This window comes from Cervus elaphus, chromosome 25, assembly GCF_910594005.1.
Source record: "Cervus elaphus chromosome 25, mCerEla1.1, whole genome shotgun sequence".
NCBI classification, from domain to species: Eukaryota; Metazoa; Chordata; class Mammalia; order Artiodactyla; family Cervidae; genus Cervus; species Cervus elaphus.
Window position 1 is genome coordinate 30872013 of NC_057839.1, and position 27280 is coordinate 30899292.

General features: G+C 37.4%; 1 protein-coding gene across 4 annotated transcripts in view; it reads right to left on the reverse strand.

Annotated features, from left to right (window-relative positions):
* Positions 1-8602: 8602 nt before the first annotated feature.
* Positions 8603-27280, reverse strand: part of PARP8 (poly(ADP-ribose) polymerase family member 8) — a 187905-nt gene continuing 169227 nt past the window's right edge. For 3 of the 4 annotated variants that reach the window (XM_043887120.1, XM_043887119.1, XM_043887117.1), the window contains 4 exons: positions 23012-23085; positions 21628-21697; positions 20695-20779; positions 8603-10290 (listed from right to left, as the gene is read on the reverse strand). In XM_043887120.1, coding sequence (XP_043743055.1) covers positions 10188-10290; positions 20695-20779; positions 21628-21697; positions 23012-23085 — 332 coding nt within the window. In that variant the 3' untranslated portion in view covers positions 8603-10187. Of the gene's footprint in view, positions 10291-20644; positions 20780-21627; positions 21698-23011; positions 23086-27280 lie in introns of all 4 variants that reach the window. The other variant, XM_043887118.1, reaches the window with a different exon arrangement.

The window sequence follows — 27280 nt, forward strand, 5'->3', positions numbered from 1 at the left end:
TAAGTTAGATGTCACAGAGTAATAAGAATGTGTAATAAAATTCAAGTTTGTTGCAATTTATACCATGTAGGAAAAATGCAATTCTTCTGAAAAGAACTTTACTTTCTCACTGACTTATAATTACAGATGTACTTAATTCTATCAATAATTTATTTTTATTGGTAATGAATATTAGTACTTTAGCCTAAAGCATCTCTATTCCTTGTATGCCAAGTAGTTAATGACCTGTAAATGAACTCTTAAGTATCCTAAGGAAGCTCATTATTTAAGGTAATTATTTAGCAAAGCAATGATCCTTTGGTTATGCAAATCACTGACATTAAATTATAACTTTGTAGGTATCCAGTTTTATGTTTCATTCTGGCCCTCAAAATGACCTTTCAATCCAAGTATTGCTTGCCCCAAAGTTAAGATGAATAATGGGAAGATGAAAATTCATAACTCAAGAGTGACAGAGAAAATGTTACCCACATCTCAAAAGTGTTAATCGCTCAGTTGTGTCCAAGTCTTTGCGACCCCATGGACTGTAGCTCATTAGGCTCCTCTGTCCATGGAATTCTCCAGGCAGGAATGCTAGAGTGGGTATCCATTCCCTTCTCCAGTGGATCTTCCCAACCCAGGAATCAAACTCGGGTCTTCTGCATTGCAGGCAGATTGTTAACCATCTGAGCCAGCAGGGAAGCCCACATCTAGGGATTCCTCCATTTTCTGCAGGTGATGGGAGCTGGAGCCCAGGGTGATGATGATGTTAGCTTTGGTTTGTTATAGTCCCTCTGCTGGGTAGTTGTATACATTTATGAATATTATGTGCCAATTATAAGACATTTTTGGCTTTAGTGTTACTTTATTGGAAGCCCACCTTCATCAGATGTGTGTGTGTGTGTCTTTGTGTATGCCAAGTTGCTTCAGCTGTGTCTGACTCTTTGCAACCCTATGGACTGTAGCCCGGCAGGTTCCTCTGTCCATGGCAGGAATACTGGAGTGGGTTGCCATGCCCTTCTCCAGGGCATCTTCCTGACCTAGGGATCGAACCCGAATCTCATGTCTCCTGTGTTGGCAGGCAGGCTCTTTACTGCTAGCACCACCTGGGAAGCCCCACCTTCATCAGATAGACATTTATAACTTACTTTTTTTGTGTGCTTATTAAGTGACAAACACTTAACCCGGTACTGGAAACAATTTGTGTACGTATTTTTTTTACTTTAACATCACGTTGTTTGAAGGCCATTTTCATCAGACAGACATTTATGATTTACTTTTTTGTGTGCCTACTAAGTGCCAAAGACTTACTAAGTACTGAAAATAATCTGTGCCTGGTAGCATAGAGGAGGGGTGACCAGGAGAAAGAAGCAAACGAATCAATATACCCTTTCACTGTATGCTGAGTGAGACAACTGAGAGATGGTCAGACACTGAGAATATTTAGAAGAAACATCTGGTCTAGACTGGGAGTACAAGAGGAGGTTCTGAAAGAAGTGAAAACAGATTGAGGGCCAAGGAGTGAAAATTGGAGACAGGGGGTCAGGTTGTCTTAGGCAGGCAGAAAAAGCCTGTGACAGGAGGTGAGTAGCTTTGGGCTATCCTCTAGACTGCAAATCACTCAGGGTGGCTGAGTGTAAGTATCCCAGGGACAGTGGTGGATAATGAGGCTGGAGAGGGAAGAGGGAAACAGGGGCCAGAAGTTTTTATTTCTTTAAATGACAAGGGTTTTTAAACTCAGAGTTGCATTTTAGGAAGATCACATTCGCTTTAGCATAATGTAAGGGTGTCAAGGCAGTTGTGATATTAACAGATAAGGTTCTACTGAATAACACAGGCAACTATATTAATGGTACAGAATGTAGTAAGCATGTGTGTCTGTATTCTCAGTCATGTCTGACTCTTTGCAGCCTCATGGACTGTAGCCCACCAGGCTCCTCTGTCCATAGAATTATCCAGGCAAGAAAATTGGCATGGGTAGCCATTCCCTTCTCCAGAGGATCTTCTCTACCTGGAGATCAAACCCGCATATCCTGTGTCTCCTGCATTGGCAGGTGGGTTCTTTACCACTGTGCCACCTGGGACGCCTACTATAATCAATATCCTGTAATAAACTGTAATGGAGAAAATATGAAAAAGAATATATATATATGTGTGTGTGTGTGTGTAATTGGATAATTTTGGTGTATAGCAGAAATTAACACATTATAAATCAACTATACTTCAATAAAATTTAAACATATGTATCTAGTAGCCTATTTAGTAGGGACCAAATGTAGGAGAGTCTGTTGTGAACTGAGTTAACCCTTAGTTAATTCTTGCATCTGGGCATGTGAGACTTGAGGCAGTGTCTCTTTACTAACATACATGTCTAACACTCAGAATATTAACAGTCATAGGCTGTGCTCATATTTGCTAGCTCAATGTCTGTTCCAGGGAGAGTGTTTCAGATTCAATCAAGGAGAATCACAGGAAGATATTGACATACTTCACATAAAAGTTAACAAGGGAAGCCACAGAAGAGACCAAGAAAATTGAACGCACTCAAGACAATCACAAAGGGGAATTAAAATGATCTGGCTGTTGATTGGTGGGGACTGATTGACAGGAGGGGATAGTGGACAACTTGCCTCCTGGTTTGAGTCAACAGGTGGATGGTGTTGATTGGTTTTTGGAGAGGAGTACAAGAGGAGAGAATGGTGTGGGGTGGGGATACTGGTTAGAGTTTATCTGAGGTATCCTAGGAGCACCGAGGAAGAGGTGTTTGTCTGGCAGTATTTGATCATATGAGTTTGAACTCAGGGAAGAGGCAGGAACAAGAGCCGTTTAGAAGTCATCAGACAAGAAGTGTGGACTGGAGCCGTTCATAGCGGCCAGTGTCTCCCAAGCAGAGCGTGAAGAGTGAGAGGCCACCATCCTGAGTGATGAGTCTTCAGTGTTGCCCCTGCTACAATGCACTGAACACACACACACACACACACACACACACAACTTGACAATTTGATGGACTTGTGCTTAGTCGCTGAGTTGTGTACAACTCTTTGTGACCCCATGAACTGTAGCCTACCAGGCTCCTCTGTCCGTGAGGCAAGAATACTGGAATGGGTTGCCATTTCCTGGGAAATGATAAGTCACATCATAACAGACAAAACTTAACCAAACTCCTGCCACCATTCTCTTACAGATCTCAGTGTTTAGCAAGCCTGCTTTGACAGGAGGAGGAGAAGTGTGTTTGTAAATATGTCCCTTTATGGCCCAGAACATCCCTCCCCTACACTTCCCCTTCACTTGGCTAAATGTGTGTTTTTAGGCTTCTTTGTGTAGAGAACATTGAGAGGCCATTGTCTTCAGGTGGTCCTCTCTTTCCTGAATACTAAAAAGAGTAGGAGAATTTTAATTGATCTCCAATACAAAGTTGACGGGAAAATTGTCCTCAATTTATATTGTGATATCTAACATATACATTTAGCTGCTTGTCTCCTGATTTATTGCTTTTTCCTAAATCCTCTTCATTTCTTCTACCCATTCTTTTTCTCAGTTCCTTATCTACAAGCTTTTGTACCTGTCAGGATTACTAAAACCGACTTTCAATGTTTCTTGCTTTCCGCCTCCTCTGAAATCCTTCTGAATACAGCTGCCAGCATGCTTCCAAATCTCCGCTTTCATGAGGTCACCCATCCAAGGGCTGACAGTGGTTTTTCCATGGCGGTCAAGTGCAGGTTTCTTTCCTTCCAGATTCTCCAGAATAAAACCACACCACCCAGCCTGTGCTATTGTATTGAACAACTCCTTGACAGAACTCTTCAAAGCAACCAGACTTAACTCTTTTATTAATTCTTCCTGGGAGTCTGCTGCTATTCTTACACTTGATATCCATTTTGCCAAGTGAGGATCTCAACAGTAATAAACATGATTTATTAGAAGGAGGACAAAGATGAGGTTAAGAAACACTAACCCTAGGTTTGGAGTTTAGGGATCCCTTTGGCAAGGTGTTTAAGTTCTCATCTACACAAGATAAACATATCTGCTAACACATTCTACAGTTATGTTGATGAGAAAATGAGGTAAGTGCTTTCTAAACTATCAAGATCTACATAAAGCAAATCTTATCTGACTGAAAATTACTCTTATCTGAAACTCCAGAATACATGATTTTAAAACTATGTATATATATTTGGTATCTTTGAAAATTTCAGGCTTTTTAGATACAAGTTACAAATGACTACTATTTGAAATAATTTTAAAAAGGGACCTGGAAGTTGGGAACAGAGATAGAGGCCAACTATTCAGCGAATTCTCAACACTGGCTTTCAAAAAAAAGTGGCCTGTATAACTTTTACTTAGTTAACTTGGAATGCAGAACAACACTCTTGCCAGCTACATTCCTATGAGGAGAAATGTCATTCTCTGTCAGACGGAATGACAGCTTCAGCAGTCAGTAAGACTGAGCCATGAAGTCAAAAAGATAATCATTAAAAATTTGGTTGAGCAATCCAAAACTAAACACGCAAAAGCAGTTAAGTGCTTTTTAATATATGTATTATCTACAACAAAGCAAAAGCAGATATACAAGCAAATCATTATAACTTTGTTGTGGAAAGATTATGAAAAAGTGGTGAATAAGTAAATGGAAATTAGTAGTACACTACTCATCAACACTAATTTAAGGATTAAGTGTCCTATTAACAAAGGATTAAAGGATAAAAATGCCATTTGGATTGCAGTTTTTATTTCAACAAATATAAAAGTATTCAGGAGCTTGTGTAGCTTCACTCAAGTCTTTCATCTGTAAGCCTTCGTTCTGTCTTATACCAGCTTTCCTTCTATCTTTGTTTTAAAGACTTTGTCCTCAGATAGGGGACGGACTATTAATTGTCCTAATGCACACAGGTCTCCCAAGCCATCTCCTCCGTTGTTGCCTGTACTGTTGGTCTTTCCCATTCAGCATCATTGACTTTGGGCTATACATGAATTATTTCCAAAAGTATATGTTTTCATTTTCCAAATAGATTGAAAGTTCTATGAGGTCAACACAAAATCTAATACTCTCTATTCCTTATACTGACCATCAAGATAAATACTAAAACTCTTAACAAATATTTCTAGAGTTATTGAAATCAAACCTAAAAAACAGAAATCTGTTATCTGTGGTTTCACAGCTATAAAGGTAACATAAGTAAAATATTTATTATGAAAATATAAACTTAGCTCTTCACAAATATTTACTACTAAAGTGTTTAGAGAACAGTATTTATTTATGGACTAATATCTTATTCAGTTAATGAAATGCATTTTATAAAAAGCAGTGCTTTAACAATCAATTTCCAATTACTAATCAAGTCAGAATGCTTAGAGAAGTTGGGACAGTTCATTTGAGATGCTCCAGTTGATACCATGCCAGTGGGTTTATAAATAGAGCATATATATATATATATATATATATATATATATATATATATATATATATAAAATGTACAAAAATATTTTGTTAGAATTCTGTATTTCTTGATGGAACTTGAAATTAAAATGGTATTCACATGACCAAATAAATCTACTGCAACTATTAATAGTTGGGGGAATATTGGCAAGAAGAGTGTTTCTTTTATGCGCTCTTATTTTTAAAGTATTTTTAAGTAAAAAGGGCAGCATCATTTTTAGAGTTTGTTGAGAACTTCAAATATCTAGTCCCCAGAAGCAAGATTCATCATGAGGAATATCTAAGGCCTAACCGAGTTTTCAAAATAGTGCCCACATATACCATACTTGTTGAACAAATTCAGATTTATTGAAAGTAAACATTTACATTGGCTACAATGTTAGAACTATTACAAAGCTGGATAAAAGAGGCTTAAGTAGCAATAGAAAGCAAGTGCAGTAAAAAGTGAATAGAGAAAATATTTGGCCTTAGTGATCTTTTGGCAGTATTTACATTATGTACATATTGTTAAATATTTATAGTAACTCTAAGGCACCAAAGGCTAAATAGCAGGTTGCAATACTATTTTGTGCACAAAAGTCAATAAATTTATTGTAAAGAAGGCTGTAGAGTTAAAGAAACATAGGCATGTCTTAATGTTTACATAAAGGAGTGGCTGTATTTTTTAAAATCTCAAATGATACATTAAATATTGGGCAATTGAAGAAATTATTTTCAGGACATTAAATTATGTTGACTATGTAAATAAGCACTATTTTTTACTGACTTGCTGGTAAATGTGTAATGTAATCTATTCTTCAACACAGCTTTTTCACACTCATGGATATGTTTTGTCTAAAAACTATTTGAAATTCCTTTGAACTACAAAAACTTATCCTAATATATCAGAGTGTATACAAAATTCCCAAGAAAAATTTACTGGGTAATAATATACATCAAATTTATAATCTGACAAAAATTTAGCAGGCATTCAATGCTAGAATACTTGAATATTCAGTCTGCCATTCTGGTATAGCAGTTGGGTATTTTAATCCTTTAACTGTTAAGAGTGGGCAATTTTTTGCAGCTTCAGGTGAATGGACATAAAATTGACCATGTAGAAAACCAGCCTTAAAGGGAACTAATTATCTTTAAATTCTGCAGATTGAAACCCCTTCACATAACTCTTTGGGTGATAACTATGTTATTCATCACTGGTGACTGAAATATCCATATTACCCTACTGTCAAGAGGTAATTGACAACAAAGATCCAGCATGGTCTTGACTGCTTAATTATTTGATCACTTCTATTTGTAAAATTCTATTTGATCCTCATACTGGAAACCCAATTTATTTTAGCAGACATTCTATCATTCGTCTTGAGGTAGTATTATAATGAAGAATTCAGCAGGACAATAGAATATCATAATATTTTTAAAATGTGCTTCAAGTGCCACCATGAAATCCATATATTTAGATGGCAGACAGTCCAAGGTTGAATGTCCCTTCATGACATACTAAATCACTATCTGATGAAGTCATTCAAACTTTAACAAGGATGATGAAGTCTTCCCTAGAATTTTCTAAAACCCATGCCCTAAGGCAAATTAAGGTATTACAGTATAAAGTACTGCTAAAATTCTTTCAGTGATAATAAAGATTCATAGACTTACATATTAAAAGTTTCCTTTCTTTTAGCTAAGGGGAGAAAAATTGAGAGATTTCTTTTCTAAACTGTTAAATTTTTCAATGAGAAATATTATAGCATTAAAATAGCTTGCCTAAGTTTCTTGTATCACATAGTATTTGAGAATGAATTTAAGGAGGTGACACTCTTACATTTAAATTTTAAATTGAAAAACCACCTTCAAATCCAATATTTGACTGAAATTTGTTGAGCAACAAAATAAAAATAACTGTAACAGAATACAATTTAAGGCATCAAAATACCTCACCATAATGTATTTTATAGCACTAGGCTATAAGTATATTATTACTGCTTTTCTCTTCTCGAATGTTTGATCATTTTCTTCTCTTTTCTTAAATACAGTGGACAATGAGAGAGGACAAATTATTCATAGTGAAATGTTTACAAAATCAGTAATGCAGGAAAAAAAGTAGAACTAATAAATTAAGGCTCTTCTTCCCCTACTTTAAGAATGAAAATAAATGATTGCTTTTGCTCAGTGAGTTAATATTAAGCAGTAATGGCTATATCAATAATGTAACTATTACAAAGCATCAGTGAACAGACTTCAAATGATTATAGAAGAACAACACAATATCACATGTTTGGAATCACCAAATAAGTCAAAAGATAATATCTTAAAAGAAGTGACTGAATCAAGGCATGATAATAATGTTGAAACTTCTAAATTTAAAGGACCTGCTTCGATTTTGAAAGCACGATATTCATCTACTAATGGGTATTGAAATTGGATTCTGTAGAAATAAAGATAAGCATTAGTATACTATAGTATTCCCAACATCAAAAGTCCGATTAAAAGACTGGATTTTAGAATACTTGCCTAAAAAGGCTCTGGCAATTTTTCAAAAAAAAATTAAAATCTGTCAGTCTGCCTTGCAAAAGCATTCAATTGATTATCATTAGAAGACATTATCACAAAAGATGTCTATTATCTGTAATAATTTAGTGGGCATTAAAGCTATCAATTACTTCCCTTGCTCTGTTAGCTGAATCTACTTTCATGCTTAAGTTGGTAGCAGAAGTTTGTATTATGAAGTTTTATCTTCTTTAAATAGTCTCCCTTGAGTCCTCCAAGCTCCCTTTCCAGTTCAGCTTCTAACACTACACTCCTTACTGATCACTCAACTGTTAAATAAACCCTACTGGATTGGTGGTTTTTAAATTATGCTTGGAGGTACGACAGAGAGTTTTTGGAGGTGCCTCAGTGGTCCTAGTGGCCAAACATAGGCGGTTTCAGGATTTCAATTTCCAAATCCTGCTATTACAGCCTTATATTTATGTCATATATATGAATGTCCCACAAAATTATTACTTCTGTTACTTTTTAAAACACCATAAAGGGACTTGGGAGACTATGGGAGTCATGGCAGAAAGAAGCAAGTAGTCCTCTTGACCCATGTAAAGTCTTCAAATATCCGATCACAGAAGACTGAATAAGATACTGTATCTTTGCCCTGCCATACCAATATTATCCTTCAGTCTGGCCTTGAGTTCAGAGGCACAAGTCAAAACAAATCAATATTTTAAGTGGATCCTATCACAATGATGAATATCCCAACCACTTCAAGTCTATTTTTGCAGAAATAAGTGGCATATCAATTATTTACAATATAAGAAAACAAATGATTAAGAAATGCTTCCTAGATGGCAACCCTTAACAATGTGGATGACCTTTGTTCTCACCTTTTATACCAAAGGAAATAAGCACAGAATTTATAACATTACACTTACAAATGAGTGTACATTTAAAATTTTTTTCTTTTTAAATAGATATGAGCCTTGATTCAGGATTTGAATAGAGTGGCAGACTTGCTAATTAAACTGCTCTCATGAATGGCCTTATTCCAGAAACATCATGCAGGAAAATACACACTGTCAATTAAAACTTGTAATGAATAAGAACTTAGAATCCAAAGAAACAGAAATGATTTTGCTGAGCACATGACTCAAAAAGAGAATGCTGAGAGCTGGTGTTATTGTTCTCTGTAAACGTATTCATATTCTTTTAATATAAAAGAAATTTCAAAGTTTGTCTTCTTTCCCAATATGAAAAACAAACTAAGCACAGGTCTTAAATGAAAAAATACAAAAAGGCTGGTGCGGTATAAATAAATGTAAAAAAATTCCATTGTAGGAAATAAAAATATATATATACTGTTTGTTTAAATTCAAGGTCTTTCTTTTAAACATATGATCATTCGAATAGATTTAGTCCACCAGGGGTGTCTACATACCCCATATTACAACATTATAACATTATAAAGAGTTTAACTGAAGGGAAAATTCTTTAAACAAATAGAAAATTTGTTTGCAAATATTTTCAGTGAATGAATGGTGATGATTTTGGCTCATATCTTGGTTTATGTCCAGAGAGAACATCATTTTCTTACTGAATATCATTTTCTTTCCATCGAATGAGAACAGAACTGTGGAGCTATGCCATCTTTGTTGTTAAAATACATATATGTGTACATATACACATATATGCACAATCAGACATTTGATGCATGAATCTATAGATATGTATATTACATACTTTTAGGCAAAGCGCTGCATCTAAAGACCTAATTGCTTTTATATAAGGAAAAATAACAGATTAGGAAACATCCCTCCCCAAAACGTTCGAACTTTCATACTGCTAATTACATAGCACATCAGAATGTGCAAACATTATACTTGTTGCAAAGTCTCTTATAGATTTAGACGCCATTATAAAATGCTTTCAATCCTCTTTTGGTACCCTAAGATGTCGGTATATAATATTAAATTTCCAATTAGAGAGTTTAATATAAACATATCAGCACAAAACTGTTTTTTCAATCTGTTTATTGTGTGAGGAACCCAAACTTCAGTTTAAGTGCTGTTGTAATTTTATTACTAGATTCCATAACCCTACAATTGGTAAATTATATACCATTTTAGGTATTTAATGATATACTTAGAAATACTAAGAAAAAAATCAGTATTCAAAGGGTTAATTTTGTTTATAATAACAATAAATTATTTTATCATCTTCTTCAGTTCAAAATCCAGCTTTGAACCCGAGGAAGGCTTTCAAATCATGTTAATTAAATGGTGGTCCTTTAACCAGTAGCAGTTTGATTACCAATTACTCGTAGGATCTCTTTGTGAATGCCTCCTTCTTGGGTGTTAATATTTGCGTCTCCCACTTGGCCATCTTCATAGCTAAAACACAAAAACATAGAACATTAAAAAAGATGAAACATTCAAAAACATTTTCAGAGCATTTAAGACAGCTTAGAAATGCTATCTGATACCTAAAGTACAGTCCAAAGGAATCAAGAGAAAGACAATTCTCAGTTATATTTAATAACATGATCACATTACTAAATGCAGAAAAGGTCACATGACTAAACACAGGATTATTTCTCATCATGCCCTGATTTGCCCCTTCATTTTAAATTTTAACCCCCCATAAAGCATTGCTTGAATGCAGGGAGCACCCCAGTGTCTTTGGCCCTGCAAACACTTCCCACAGCAGTGAAGCCTGCTGAGAAAGAACATACTGACTTCAGTTTTATGTTCCTTGGTTTCCTGACTTCTTTGCTCCACTCCTACATAAATTATTTCTTTATTTTCTGATCAGTAACACTCAGAAAAATCACCTTACCTTCCACCATTGCTCCTGCAGGATTCTTGCCTTTTAATTACTATTCTGTTGTAATCGGTGCTGTATTTTTTTTTTTCTTATTAGTCCAACTAAAACCCTATTCTTATTTATGCTGGTACTACACATAAGAAAGCAAGCCTGCTAAGTTTAGCTAAGCAACAGAAGTGAAAATACAACATTAAAAGACAGCTATTACTAAGTCCTTTAGAAAGAAATAATTACATTTTAGATGATAATTCATTTCTTCAAATAAACTTACTTGGGTAATAAGAATTTCCCAAGAATGAATTTTTAAACTTCCATGATAATATTCAGAGTAGAATAAGTAATGAATTAATTTTACTTCATAAAAATGACTTCAAGACAGAAGCTTTAGAGGAGTGGTAATTACTTCAAAATAGATAACCAGGGGTGTAAGCACAGTGTCTCAGATATTAATGTGTGCCACTGTCTTTTACTCACCATACTTAAAATTCTCCTGAAATGGTACCATACAGAAAAGTGAAATAAATAACATATTACAATGAGAAATGAGGTCTTTAATAACCAACTGCTTAAAAACCTAGTGATAACTGCATTTGTATCAAGCTTAAACTCCTAAGGGGTCTTCCTTGGTAGCTTAGATGGTAAAGAATCTGCCTTTAATGCAGGAGACCCAGGTTTGACCTCTGGGTTCGGAAGATCCCCTGAAGGAAACGGCTATGCACTCCAGTATTCTTGCCTGGAGAATCCCGTGGACAGAGGAGCCTGATGGGCTACAGTCCATGGGGTTGCAAAGAGTCAGACACGACTGAGTGATTAACACTTTCTTTTTTAAACTCCTAAGAAATGGCCCAAGGTTGCCTACTTGGTTAACTCTTACTGTGCAAATACATACATACACATATGTGTACATAAGGCATTCAGTGGTGAAACATTATTGTGAAAAAAGAATAGGATATATGGTACAAAGCCCAGTTGTAAATGTTTTCTCATGAGATCAAACAATTTTCAGTCATGTCCGACTCTTTATGACACCATGGATCATAGCCCACTAGGCTCCCCTGTCCATGGGATTCTCCAAGCAAGAATACTGGAGTGGGTTGCCATGCCTTCCTCCAGGGGATTTTCCTGACCCAGCGCTTGAACCTGCAACTCTTTATGTCTCCTGCATTGGCAGGTGGGTTCTTTACCAGTAGTGTAACCTGAGAAGCCCCTGTTACAAACTAGAGAATGTGTAACACAAAACACTTTAGAATTATCCAGATCCAATCAGGTGTTTTGTAGCAAAATGTGTAGAAATATATATATATATATATATATGTTTTTTTTTTTTAGAAATATATTTTATTGGACAAGTCAAATATGTTAGCCTTGCTTTTGTATAAATTCTGGCTACTCACTGGATCAAAAGTAGGTTGAGCCATCCATAATTCTGAGCAAGGCTGGAGAAGCAACCTGGCTTGCAGGCTTGGCCCAAAGGAGATAATGATGTTTTTCCAAACCAACTGAGCTAGCTCCTCTAGGATATGGATTATGGAAAACTTTTAAAAGAGATTGACAAAAAGAGTATACAGCAGATACAAAGAAAACCATAGTGCTTTGAGAGAAGTGGGAAGAATGGCAGGTCCTAGAATTGTTTTGTTCTTGATGACTTTCCAATTTCAGGTACCAGTCCACCGTGTAACTCCAGCCTAAATTTCCTCATAGGAGATTATGTCTGTCCTATCTCTATGGCACTTTGGGTATAGTCAACACACCTACTGTGTCCTCTGTGCTTTGGACACAATGTTGAGTAAAATACTCTCATCTTAATAGATATCTCAGCCTACATTTCTCTTCTTTTCAATTTAAAGTGGATCTTGATGAAAATTTGTCTGTAATACATCATAATTTCCATTTTCTCCTTAACCCACTGCAATTATTCTTCAGGTCCTACTACTATCCTGAAAAATGCTGACAACGGTTGCCCACAGCAACCAGAAAACTATATCCACTATGTCTGCAGCATGGGATACAGTTGATGGCTCTTTTCATGAAGTTGTATCATCTCTTCCCTCCTTAGTTGGCCCTTTGAATATTAACTCTCAGTTTCCTTCACTGCATTTTTCCCCTCTAACCTCCCATTTCAATGCTGGTTTTATTCACAATTCACTCCTCAGTGTTCTTTCTTTTCATGATATGCAAATTCAGTCTCCCCCACTGTTGTTACTATCAGCCACTTGCTGATTCCTAAAACTGTATCTCCAATCCTTACATCTTGCCCTGACTATACATTTCCTACAGAAATCACAGAGGTGGTGTATTTAAAACTGAATTTAACTTCTTAATTCAAAACTGACTGCTCTTTTCTATTCTGTCAATCTTTAAACTTGAAGGTACTATCATCTATCAGAAATAGCAGGAAAACCAGTTATTCTTGGTTATTCCATGTGCCCAAACCCAGTAAATCATCCAGCTATCTCACTTCCAGTTTCCTACTTATTCTCACTTGCAACTTCTCTCAATCTGATGCCATCAACTTCGTTTGGGCCTTCATTGGTAAACAAATCTAGTGGTAAAGAATTCGATTGCCAATGCAGGAGGAGCAAGAGATTTGCATTTGATCCCTGGGTTGGGAAGATCCCCTGGGGTAGGAAATGGCAACCCACTCCAGTATTCTGGGCCTGGTAAGTTCCATGGACAGAGGAGCCTGGCGGGCTACAGTCCATGGGGCCAAGGAGTAGGACATAACTAAGTGCACACACACACACACACATTATTCATCTAAATGAGTGATTTTCAAGTTGCAGGTTGTATATAGTTAGCAGGCTCTGAAATTAACTTAGGTTGTGCAGGCTAGCATTTTTCAATGAAATTAGAATAGAGATGGGCAGTAAGTACCAATCAAAGTCTTTCCCTGGTCACAATGTCAAATACATTTCTTTTTGTAGTAAGAAACGCTGATCTAGACTATTGTACTAAACATTATAACTAGTCTTTCTAGCTCTACACTTATCCCCACTACCCCTCCTGCAAGACTATTCTCTGCCCTGCTAGAGTGATGCAAATGGCCTTGGCTTCACTTGTAAGACAAAAATCCAACGTCACTGGCATTCACACTAGGGTCCTTCATAATCCAAACATAAACTTCCTCTCCAGTCATGCCCCCTCACTCTCCCCTCACTCTGTTTTCCATTCAGATGGAAGGGTTTTCTATACCCAAATACACATTCACTGACACTCAAAAAGCCTTTGACGTTATGGAGAGGAGGTGAGACTCACATTCTTTAAATAAACTATAATAATTTAGAGAAAGAGCATAGGGGAGAAAAGAACAGAGAGCAAGAATGAGAGACTGAGCTGAAAGTATCAAGAAAAATGCTTATTTTTCCGTTGTCTGTGAAGCCCTCAAGGAAGTACAACAGTTGAGGGCTGAAGGATAAAACTGATCAAAGGCATTTGAGTGTGAAACTATGAAGCGTATATAAAAATAAAGGAAAACCCAACTACCATTTGAATTAGTCAACCAGCAGGGCTTAGATACATGTATTACTAGTGGCATTAGAGCATTTACTATAATATAGCATATAGACTATTCTGCAGTTATTAGTATTGTAGACAAACACTAAGTTGTTAACATAACACTGACGTTTACTTACGTCTAGAAAGCAACAGAATTTTAAAGAGAAATAGAGCAAGAATGATATTAACAGGGAAGTGATACACTTGAGTGGGGGTTTCTGAAGAAGGAAATATGAAATTATCTGCAAGAGGACAAAAATTACTTATGCTATTAGTAGTATAAAAAGTGTGAAAGTGTTGGTCGCTCAAGTGTGGGCAACTCTTGGCAACTCCGTGGACTATAGCCCAGCCAGGCTCCTCTGTCCATGGGATTTTCCAGGCAAGAATACCGGAATGGGTTGCCATTTCCTTCTCCAGGTGATCTTCCTGACCCAGAGATCAAATCTGGGTCTCTCGCTGCATTGGCAGGATTCTTTACCACTAGCGCCACCTGGGAAGCCCATAGTAGCTTTGGGACAGTTTTAAGATTGGTACACATACATCTGTTTCCTGATTTCCTAAATCTGGAAGCCAGAAATGGTAGTACTGCTTTTCATTAGCTGCAGAGAGGAGAAATTCATTGTGAACTGAATGACATTCAGCCCGTCTCCAAAGTTCCTGTGAGAAATCTGATGCTCTAGGTGCACTGTCTACTTCACAGCCCATGTAGAAATCTCTTGATTAAGTTAGAACATTCAGTCTTTTGTCATTGCTTTCATTCCATATGTATTAAGTGTTTCTGCACAAGACATGAGATTCCCAAACACAGACAGAATTTGCATTTTACTAGGGGTGATAATAGAGTTATACGATTAACTTGAGGACAAGGCAGCCTGGGTGAACAAAGAAAGGGCAAGCAGAACTCACAGTAAAGACAGATATCCTGTCTGACTGGGACGCCGGAAAAGGCCCCATGGAAAAGACCACATAGTTAAGCCTGGAAAGATTAACTAAAGGCTGAACTGGTGAGAAGGCCAAGCACTGGTACTGACTGAGCAAAGGCACAATAAATGGGAAAAACAATTCCAAGTGTTTTCAAGGAATGGCTTGGAAAATAATTTTATTCAATGAGTGATTTATATGGATAACTGAAGTCAAGTCAGATGGGTACCATGTTGCAGAATGCCATTTTTTTTTTTTAAATAACTCTTAGCCTTCATGAGCAAGGAATAATCAAACTCTCCTCTTGGAAAAATAATGTGGTATAAATAGTATGATCTTATTAACCGTTGTTACCTCTAAGAGGGGAATATGATGGGTGACTGTCTCTCTTTCAACTTGCTTTTGATTTCACTTTCTGTACACTGAATAGGTACCACTAGTGTAATAATGGCAATGTTTTTTAACATCTGGCAGTATAAAAAACAGGTTAGGAGCAATGAAGAAAGCAGAAGCATGGAAAATAACCAGCAATCTTCTGGTGTACTACAAGGAATTTACGATACACATGGAAACAAATGTGTTTACAGAAGAAAATTGTGAAAAGATGTACTTGGGAACTGATGACTAGCAAGCAAGGAAAAACAACTGAAAGCTACAGCTCAGGTTCTAAGTCTCCTTGATGTATGAAGTGATTGCAGAGATGGAGGAAGCTGTGAAAGCAGCTAAGGGATTTACAATAATAGGCTCCACTTTGTACGTAATGATTTTAAGGTATTAGTCGACTTTGGAGGGGAGGGAAATATTCAGCAAGCAATCATAAAATTGGCATTTCATTCATTCCTACTTATCTGCCAAGCACTATGCTAGTGAGCTATGTAGTCCCCAATCTCAAGAGGCATACAGGGGAGTAATGGAGGAGACAATACATAAAAAAGAACAATCCAATCACAGAAACACATCCAGGGTGTTACACAGTAACATCAAGGAGCAGCACAAAGGCATGAAGAGAAGTTTCTGGGAGGAGAGAAGATATACGCTAAGATTTAAAAGAGGAGTGGGAATTAGACAGGCAATATTGAAGAGATAGGCAATAGGGAAAAGAATGAAAGACAGGATCCAAGCGTAATGAAGAAAGGAAAGAAGAGCATGGAGTGCGGAAATCCCAGCATACAGGTCAGGTTGCACAGCGTGACATCCCAGGTGTGAAACAGCGGCCAGTGGAAAATGATGGGCCAGGCAGCCGGGCATCTCTCCCTCCTTCAACACAGTGGTGTTGAAAAAAAGAACAAAGCATCAAGGAGTCAGGTGGTTCCCTCTGTAAAGGAGACTGGACTTCATCTTATAAGCAGTAAGCAGCTATCAAAGACTTTTAAGTAGGGGAGTGATGTGGCAGTTTCAATCTTGGAAAGAGATCTGGGTTAGAGACAGAGAAATTGGATTTATTACACACTGGGGATGAAGCAAAGCTCTCAGATCGTATCAGTTTGATGTCACACAGCTTATGTCACTGAGCCATGACTGAATGTCCTGTCGTCTAACTTCATAAATAAGCTGTCTCCTTGCTACGTTCCCATTCAAACACTGTGTATTTTTTTGCAAAATCATGGTGCAATGCATCTCTTATTTCTCAAAATAGCCATTCTACAGTTCTTATTTCATAATCTTCTCTTATAGCTATCTTTTCAAACTCTGACCTAAAATAAAACCTATACATATTCCAAAACATTTTCCTTTTTGTGCACCCCCCCTCCCTTTTTGTTCATTAAAAATTTACTGAAAAGCAGCTGTGTATCATATACCATGCAAGCTGATTCAGGGCATGCAGGGCAGTTACAAACAACAACAACAACAATAATAGGAGTTCTGCCCTTTAAGGATTAACACATGGCCTCATGAGTCAGACACACTGAATAAACTGAATTTAAATGGAAGCTCGGCACTGAGCTGTAGGCATACCAGGAAGAGAGGCTAATTTTTATTAGGAGCTTCATGGAAGAGGTGGTATTTGAGCTAGACCTTAAAAAGTACATTTAGATAGGAATTTCTGAAGTTTGGCACAGGTAGTGGCTTCACTCCAGAACCTGAAAATACCCCACATCTCTTTTCTGCAGATGGTCTATTTTATTTGGTCCCTCCTGCTCTTAAATTTCTGCACATCTTGAAATGTTTTGAAAATATATACCTTATATCAATATGACAAAGAAAATACAGTAACAGTTCATTTGCAAATCTTCCTGCTCTAAATCAAAGAACCATGGAACCATTAAACATGTAGGTTGTAACATCAGATAGAAAGATACAAAAACCCAGCAGTTCTTAAAGTGTCCTTGGTCCCCAGTAGCTGAGGGAGAAGATACACTCCCATCTCTACAAGTTTTCACTATGGCAGTGATGGGGGTAGTGTAGCATGGGGTGCCCATGGCTCTGGATGCACCCAATCAATTACCTTCTCTTGGATTTTATTATTTATTCCCATTTACGGAAAATATCAATAGTAAGTTTTCCTCTCCAGCTTTAAAATCCCCATTTACTGTGAAATAAACATTTTTGTTGTATCTGACTAGAGCATGATGTGGTTTTCACATCCCCTGTTTAAGCCCAGCTTCTGAACAGCTGCCTGATTTCTACACATTGACATTAATGTCTTTGCGCACATGAGTCTCAAGATCAGTAACGAAATCAAGCTTTAGCTTGATCAGTTCCTAGACACTCAAAACTGGCTGGAATCTGTTCTTAAAATCTGAATTACTACATTTTGCCTGAAGCATATATATTTGGTTAAGTTTATTCATTTTTGGAATTTTCCGACAAATTTTTTTCAAACTTCTTATTCTTCTGTTTTCCCTATCTAATATTGTCCTTTAAATTGTACTTTAAATTTTTTCTGATGCCCTAATCCCTAAAATTTCCCCTGTTTTCCCTTCATTCTCTGCTATTGTTTACCTCTTGGGAAGAATGTGATTAGGATATCACACAGCTGTTTCATTCTCTCCTTCATTCTGGAAATCAGATTAGCATGGAATTTATTATAATTCACTACTTCATATCCTAGTCATAAGGAAAAGCTCCTAACTAGAAATCGCACAATGTGTAAAATAAATAAATAAATAAAATAAGAACAGAAATTGAGTTTCTGTTTGATTATGGAATATTTGTGAAAACTCATTTTTTCTCCTCAATTTATTTTTTTCCTAGATGCTACCACTCACTAGGGAGGCAGATCACTAGTAGAAGTCTGTGATTATATCTTTTATAAAGAAAGAAACTGATGGTTGTAATTAGAATGTACATTCATTAGTGAATGGATTTTCCTTTTGATGTGTTTTGAATCTTATCAATTTTCCTTAATTAGTTTCTTCTCTCCTGAGGGATGAAGGATGAAATCTCATCTGTGTTTATAAAGAAATGAAAATCATTACCTTAATAGAATTTTCCCCCTCTGTATTATTTGGAAAATATCTGAGGATACTAAACGTATTTTCTTCTCTTGTCTTCAGATGGTCTTTCCTCATTTTTTTCTTACGAAATACAGAAATCCTTCTCTCCAGTCAATATCCACACATGTGCCCTACTGATTTAGTTTAGGTATAATTTGTGTAAAACTGCAAAGAAATAATACTACTTCTGAGCACTTCCGTATCTAAAGTTGTTTATTTAGCTCAACAAATTTGAATTTTAGCATAACACTAAATGGGGCTTCCCAGGTGGCGCTAGTAGTAAAAACCCTGTCTGACAATACAGGAGACACAGTTCAGTCTCTGGGGGGAGAAGATCTCCTGGAGAAGGGAGTGGCAACCCACTCCAGTAGTCTTGCCTGGAGAATCATGGACAGAGGAGCCTGGTGGGCTACAATCAATGGGATGGCAAAGAGTTGGACACGAGTGAAGCAACTTAGCACATATAACCCTAAAAGGAATAGATTAACTAATTAGTGACAGGCTAAGAAAAAGACTCTGGAGTTACCATACCATCAAAATTTCCAGCTCACACTAACTGAAAAAGTTTGGGATTGGAGGCATCTTTTAGAAAGTCAATCTTCTAACAATGAATAAGAAACAAAATGAGCAAGAAAGAAGAAAGGAAAAAAAAATATTCAGTGACTGTCTTTCCCAAGAGACCTGTGCTGTGCTACAACTTCATCTGAATTATAACCTTAAAAAGCAGATGCTTTCCTGGGAGCCTCCAGAGCCATGGAACACTCTTCTCTACTTTGCCTTTTGCCCGAGGAGGCTGACCTGTATGGTCTTGATCAATAATTTCTCTTGCCCTCTAGTTTCAGGTAGAGTTTGGCCAATGGGGTGTCCCAGCAGTGTGCTGGTAGGAGGGCAGCCATCAAGGTTTTGCTTGGCTCCACCCAACAAGGGCCTCCTGCACTGCCTACGTCCCTGAATTGATGGCCATGACTCCTTTCATGGAGTCATGATGAACTAGAAATGACTCTCTTACCAGGTCCTCCTAACTGCTTTCTCTTCTTGTCTTTAGAGACTGGAGGATGTATAATAGCTCTGGTGCTATTAGATCCAGATTATTGTCCTAGACCTATGATTTCCCAATAACCACACTTTTGTAAGTAACCTAATGTGTATATCTACCTAGATACATATAAGATCTGTATGTATGTATATGTACACTTACATACACATGTATACAAACATATGGGCCTTCCCTGGAGGCTTAATGCTAAAGAACCCGCCTGCCAATGCAGGAGATGTGGGTTTGATCCCTGGGTTGGGAAGATCCCCTGGAGTAGGAAATGGCAACCCACTCCAGTATTCTTGTCTGGAAAATTCCATGGACAGAGAAGCCTGGCAGACGACAGTCCATGGGGTCCCAAAAGAGTCAGACATGACTTAGTGACTAAACAACAACACAATACATACATACACAGTGGTTAAAGAGACCATGTTTTTCTTCAAATCTTCTAAGTTAATGGCTTTTAAATATCCCTGTTTTTCACAGCTTATTAAAATAAAACAAAAACATTAACTTGATGAGAAAATGCCGTGCTGTGCTGAGTTGCTCAGTCGTGTCTGGCTCTTTGCAACCCCATCTACTGTAAGCTCTCCTGGCTCCTCTGTCTATGGGGATTCTCCAGGCAAGAATACTAGGGTGGGTTGCCATGACGTCCTCCAGGGGATCTTCGCAACTCAGAGATCGAATCTAGGTCTCCTGCATTGCAGGTGGATTCCTTACTGTCTGAGCCTCTAGGGAAGCCCTGATGAGAAAGTGAAAGAACGTGATGTCGCTCAGTCGTGTCTGACTCTTTGCTACCCCATGGACTGTAGCCTCCCAGGCTCCTCGGTCCATGGGATTTTCCAGGCAAGAGTACTGGAGTGGGTTGCCATTTCCTTCTCCAGTGGATCTTCCCGCCCCAGGGATTGAACCTGGGTCTTCCGCATTGTAGGCAGACGTTTTACTGTCTGAGCTAACCAGGGAAGTCCGTGAGACAATATCTATTATATTTTGGCAGCTTAAGTGACCAAACAATAACGTAGTCACTATTACCTCATTTATGGAGGAGACAGTAACGTAGGATTTTAAGCCTTCACACTTACACAAAAAAGAATCTTGTGCAGACATGATCAGTATTCGGGACGACCCATATCTCCCCATGTTTGTGCAGGTCAGGTGAGGTGATCACTGAAAAGGGAAGATAAAATGAAAGAATATTTTATTCTAAATTACTATCTCCCTTTTCTTAGAAGTCCAAAAGCAAAAATGCATGTACAAATTAACATATGAAAAACATTTCATCTTATTAAACTATCAAAAAATGTAAATAAGAACAGTGAAATGCCAAGTGGCAATTTTATGTTTGGAACACACTTAGCATAATAGGAAGGAAATGACTTTGTACTCATGATGGCAAACAGGTCCTGACTTGGGAACTAGGTAGAAGGCCACCTTAAATCCTCTACAACTATCAAATGTTGAAAAACCTAAAAGACAGTTAACAGTGGTTACCAAAACTCCCAACAGAAGAAGAAAAAATGAACTTTTAGCCAAAGTCAGATTTTAAAGCAAGAACAAAGGAAAGTATATGATATTGTAAATCACCTATCAATTTTTTATCCCAAGTTCAGAAAAGAAGAATAAGTTCAGTGTAGGAACAAGAAAGACCTCCTGGGTTATCTACTCAGTGCTCAGCTCATCTTTCAGAGTTTTCATGGTAATATACATTCAGAAACCAACACAAAGAGGAAGGGGTATAGATGAACAATAGAGATGAACAATACTTGATCAAAAAGAGATAATTACTCTTCTGAGATAGCTGTCAAGAATAAAATATAGCACTGTTTGAAACCTTGCCAGTTCTGCTCTTTGTTTTAACCTCTATGATCTCTGCTGTGTTTTCCATCTATGCTCTTTGTCATAAGAAACAAAGCTTTCGCTAGTCCATTATGAGCATTTTGTAAACACACTTAAATTCTTAAATACTGTTAAGATAGAGAATAAACGCTATGAGGATTATAAAACTTTCAACTTACCTTCACATAAGGCTATGCATTTTAAGTTACGGCTTTGCAGGAACTGGGATTGTTGTCCTTTCTTCTGTGACTAAATTCCAAAAGAATTTAAAAATTAGAGTAAAAATGGAACAGTCACTCAAGTGAAAAGAATCATCATTAAAATGTAATCATCACTAAGATAGCGCCAGAGTTTTAAAAAATGGCCTTCTCAACTAGCAGTAATACCCTTGAGTTCTCTGTTAATGTCAATCTATATTTGTTACATCACTTAATTTCTGTACATAATCATAATTACATCACTTTCAAAATAAGTGACCTGAAAATACTTAAAGTTCAGTAGCCCCACAACACAGAATCAGAACTCAAATTTAGTTTTACTGGAAGTCTAGCATCTCTATTTATAGGGAAACAAAGCTGCATTATCTTTTCAAACATTACAATCAATTTTTCTAGATCACCTAACTATTTAAAATCAACCCATTTTTATAACACATTAAGCCACAGAGGTTTCAGAAACATCTTATGTAGAAACTCTGGGGGTTTGTTTTTGTTTTCAGATATTAGATTAGCTACACTCTTTTTTTAAAAAAAAAAAATCTAAAGTCACATTATTCATCAGATGGATTTTAGTTTTTCCAGAATGCTTGTTTTCTCTGAAACCACAAGGGATTTGTGCTTGCTCTTCTCTATGCCTGGAATGTTCTTTCTCCCAGAGAGCCACATGGCTCATGCACTCATCACTTACGGGTCTTCACTCAACTAGAACCTTCTCAGAGCATTCTTTCCCCATCATCCCATTTAACATTCGTTCTAGTTCCATCTTCAATCCATGGCATTCAGCATCCCCTTTCCCTGATTTTTATCCAGAAGATTTACCACCATCTAACATTCTACTAAAATAAATATTTAATTAATTATTAAAGTTTTCCTGGATGTGGACCATTTTAAAAATATTTATTGAATTTGTTACTATATTACTTCTGCTTTATGCTTTGGTTTTTAGGTATGTGGGATCTTAGTTCCCTGACCAGGGACTGAATCCTCAACCCCTGCATTGGAAGGTAAAGTCCTAACCACTGGACCACCAAGAAGCCCCAAATTTAATTTACTTATATCCACTCAGTAGAATGCAGGTTTCAAGATTTGTCTATTGTACACTATCACTATAGCTCAATGACTAGGAGCTGTCCAGCATTTTAGTAGAAGCTCAATAAATATTTGCTGCATACTGATTGAATAAAGGCATCTGAGTGATTATATTTTAGGGTGAGTTTTGTTTCTGTATAAGTATTGCCTAAAATAATTTTGCAGATTTAAAAAGCCTGAGTATTTATCAAAATCTTGCTGGCTAAGGGCGCTAGAGTTCACCCATCAGAGACAGCCACCCAAGTTTCTACAATACCTGGGATGCATTGCTGTTTTTACTGCTTGAAGCCGGCTCATCCTTGGCCGACACCTTCTGCTTCTTGTTCATCCCTAAAAACATTAGCAAAGTAATAATTTAGGGACAAAGCTGTATGATGCAGCTCAAAATACAATCCATATACACTGCCAAGTTCCATTTTAGGCCAAGGCTTGACAGCATCAAGGCACAGACGGTCACAAAGGGCTCCTGAAGGAGCAGCCACTGTGCCCTGAGCAAGGAGGGTGGAAAGTCAGTGGGTTTGGAAGTTCTGGTCAAGTTACAAAGTGGAAAATACAGTTTGTTTTTCTTTGTGTTGAAAAGAAGGATAGGATCACCTCTTGCATAAAGTTGATATAATCAGAAAATTTTTTAAACTTGATTTTAAAAGGCTTTTAGGACCAAACTTTCATTCTTATCATCTGGTGATGAGAAAATAGATAAGGGATGGGAAATAGGAACAATTTTTTAAAAATATTAATATTGCCACTTCATGAGTTGCTGATATATGCTCAATATCTATAGAATTTACTATTCCTCTTAATAAAGGAAAACTAAGTCCTTTTGTATATGATACAAATCTTACCAGACTCTGTAACTCCATGGCTTTTTTACTGTGAAATATTTCAGACAAAACAGAAATAAAATTCCTATCTGTTTAGAATAGGTAGATTCGTAGCTATACTTAATAAAAAAAAAATGCTCATCTACTATCCTGAAGTTGAGATGCCTATTTGTTGCTGTTTCAATAAAAGGCTTAATGAAAATGGGTAAAGTCTATGGGCCAAATTGCAAGTGGTATGACGTAAGCATTTTCCAAAGCAGACATTCCCCCAGAGATGCAGAAGTAGGTGGAGTCAAGTTGAGAAACAGGCTGAAGGTTTCAGAGGCAGTTCTGAGGGAAGTGAAAGTGTGTTAGTCGCTCAGTCATGTTTGACTCTTTGCAACCCCATGGCCTGTAGCCCTCCAGGCTCCTCTGTCCATGGGAATCTCCAGGCAAGAATACTGGAGTGGGTAGCCATTCCCTTCTCCAGGGGATCTTCCCAACCTAGGGATTGAACCCAGGTCTCCTGCATTGCAGGCAGATTCTTTACCGCCTGAGTCACCAGGGAAGCCCTATCTGAGGGAAAGGCAGAGGCTATTACATGTGGACACTGGTCTGCTCTCTACCTCCTATACCTACAGCCTTCAAAACCAAGTATGAAGGTACTTGAACTTATGGTAGAGGTTCTTACTTTTTCTTTTCAGATCAAGGACACTTAAAGAATTGGATGAAAGCTATGGAACCTCTTTCCAGATAGATGCACATTCACACAGACAAATTTCACATTCATTTGTATCCCCCACAAACCTTTCCATGAACCCATCTAAAGAGTCTGTACACCAGGATATGAAGCCGAAAATCGCAACACTTGGTGATTTGTTGTGTTTTTCTTATCTATGCCAAGGTTGCATTTATTTATTAAAACTGGTTTTATATTACTTTTTTATTGTGTTCTGGTTTAGTTAGATTTAGAATCTGACTTAAGCTGATTTGAATCATCTTCTCCACTGAACTACGTTATTTTCTTTCCTATACTATCTTATTCTTCTGATATTTATTTTCCTAGTGTTATTTGGGCATACTGTATTTTCAAAGATCACTGCAACAATATTTCTCAACAATATGCTTTTCAACTATGTGACTTCGCTGCTCTTTCATCAGGAAATGGAGTTTAAATCCCCCAGCCCTTGAATCTGGAGGGCCTTGTGACTGCTCTGACCAGTATCTGTATACGGGAAGTGACACCATGTGGCTTCTGACACTGAGTCATAGCAGGCATACATGTCCTCTTAGGACGTGTACTCTGGAAAGGTGAGGCTAGAACTCTGAGAAATCAGATGCTGTGGCTGAAAGAGTATAAACGTGGAGAAAGGAATCAGAGAGGTGAGCCTAGTTAATGCTCCCCTAGTTATCAGACCTCTCTAAGTCTCGTTTCCTATAACATGACGATCATAAGACTTACCATACAGACACCACATGAACATCTCCTGAAGCTGTTTAATAGAATCATGTAACCCCCCCCCTACACACACAAGCACATAAGCAAAACCAATCATATATGTGCAGGCATACAGAATGCCAAACATAAAAGCATTTAAAAGTCTAAAGGGAAATGCAGTAAACACTGACACTGTAGGAAAGGAGGAAAATTTTTCATCTGTTATTTTATACCATTCTGTGTAGTTTCAATTTCTTAACAAAGAGCATAATTCAGTTCAGTTCAGTTGCTCAGTCGTGTCCGACTCTTTGCAACCCCATGAACCGCAGCATGCCAGGCCTCCCTGTCCATCACCAACTCCCGGAGTCCACCCAAACCCATGTCCATTGAGTCGGTGACGCCATTCAACCATCTCATCCTTCTCCTCCTGCCCTCAATCTTTCCCAGCATCAGGGTCTTTTCAAATGAGTCAGCTCTTCGCATGAGGTGGCCAAAGTATTAGAGTTTCAGGTTCAACAGCAGACCTTCCAATGTACACCCAGGACTGATGTCCTTTAGGATGGACTGGTTGGATCTCCTTGCAGTCCAAGGGACTCTCAAGAGTCTTCTCTAACACCACAGTTCAAAAGCATCAATTCTTCAGCGCTCAGCCTTCTTTATAATCCAACTCTCATATCCATACATGACCACTGGAAAAACCATAGCCTTGACTAGATGGACCTTTGTTGGCAAAGTAATGTCTCTGCTTTGTAATATGCTATCTAGGTTGGTCATAACTTTCCTTCCAAGGAGTAAGCATCTTTTAATTTCATGGCTGCAATCACCATCTGCAGTGATTTTGGAGCCCAGAAAAATAAAGTCTGACACTGTTTCCACTGTCTCCCCATCTACTTCCCATGAGGTGATGGGACCAGATGCCATGATCTTAGTTTTCAGAATGTTGAGCTTTAAGCGAACTTTTTCACTCTCCTCTTTCACTTTCGTCAAGAGGCTCTTTGGTGCTTCTTCACTTTCTGCCATAAGGGTGGTGTCATCTGCATATCTGAGGTTATTGATATTTATCCTGGCAATCTTGATTCCAGCTTGTGCTTCCTCCAGACCTGCGTTTCTCATGATGTACTCTGCATATAAGTTAAATAAGCAGAGTGACAATATACAGCATTGACGTACTCCTTTTCCTATTTGGAACCAGTCTGTTGTTCCATGTCCAGTTCTAACTGTTGCTTCCTGACCTGCATACAGGTTTCTCAAGAGGCAGGTCAGGTGGTCTGGTATTCCCGTTTCTTTATATTTAAACAATATATTTTTGTTCTAAAAAAAAAAACACCTGATCAAAGTAAAACATTCCAAAGAAATATTGCAAAGAAAAAACACCCCACATTTTTACTACCTAAAGATTACAGATGCTAACAATTTGGTAATCATTCTTGCCATATTTTGAATTCATGAGGCTCCTCCTTAGCACATGCTTTCAATTTATTCCAAAATTAAAACAATCTCATCAAAATATTAACAACAAATTGTCAACAAGTAGTATGGTTTTGAGGGTGTCTTTTTAAACCTAAGTTTTCCATACTATTTAAAACTTTTTTTATGGGATATTTAATAACACAATCCAATTCAATGGACATGAATTTGAGGAAACTCCAGGAAACAGTGAAAGACAGGGAAGCCTGGCGTGGTGCAGTCCACAGGGTCGCAAAGAGTTGGACATGACTGAGGGACTGAACAACATAATGATCCACAGGTAAGAAGTTGGCATGGTACAGAACTACATTCAATGATAGTGGGTTAACTTGTATATAAACTTTACCGCGCTCTCCATAATACTTTGTACATACTGTGTTATCAATGTTTCATGTAGATGGAATAAAAATAGAAATGATTGAAAATTAAAAGTAACATTAAAATTTGTCAGTTTTTGAAATTAACAAAACATATATTCCATATTATACACTAGGGGAAATATTATAAATCTTGGCATGTGAGCTTTGTTTTTATTTCTGACATTTATCAAATGAATTTAATACAAATACATCAAATAAGCTTGTTCACTTGATAAAAAGTTGGTAAAGAGTCTGCCTGCAATGCAAGAGACCTGGGTTTGATTCCTGGATTAAAGAGAAGGAAATGGAGATAAGAATACCCACTCCAGTATTCTTGTTTGGAGAATCTCACGGACAGAGGACCCTGGCAGGCTACAGTCCTTGGGGTTGCAAGAGTCAGAGGTGACTTAGTGACTAAACCACCACCACCAGCTGGAATATACAACAACAACAGCAAAACC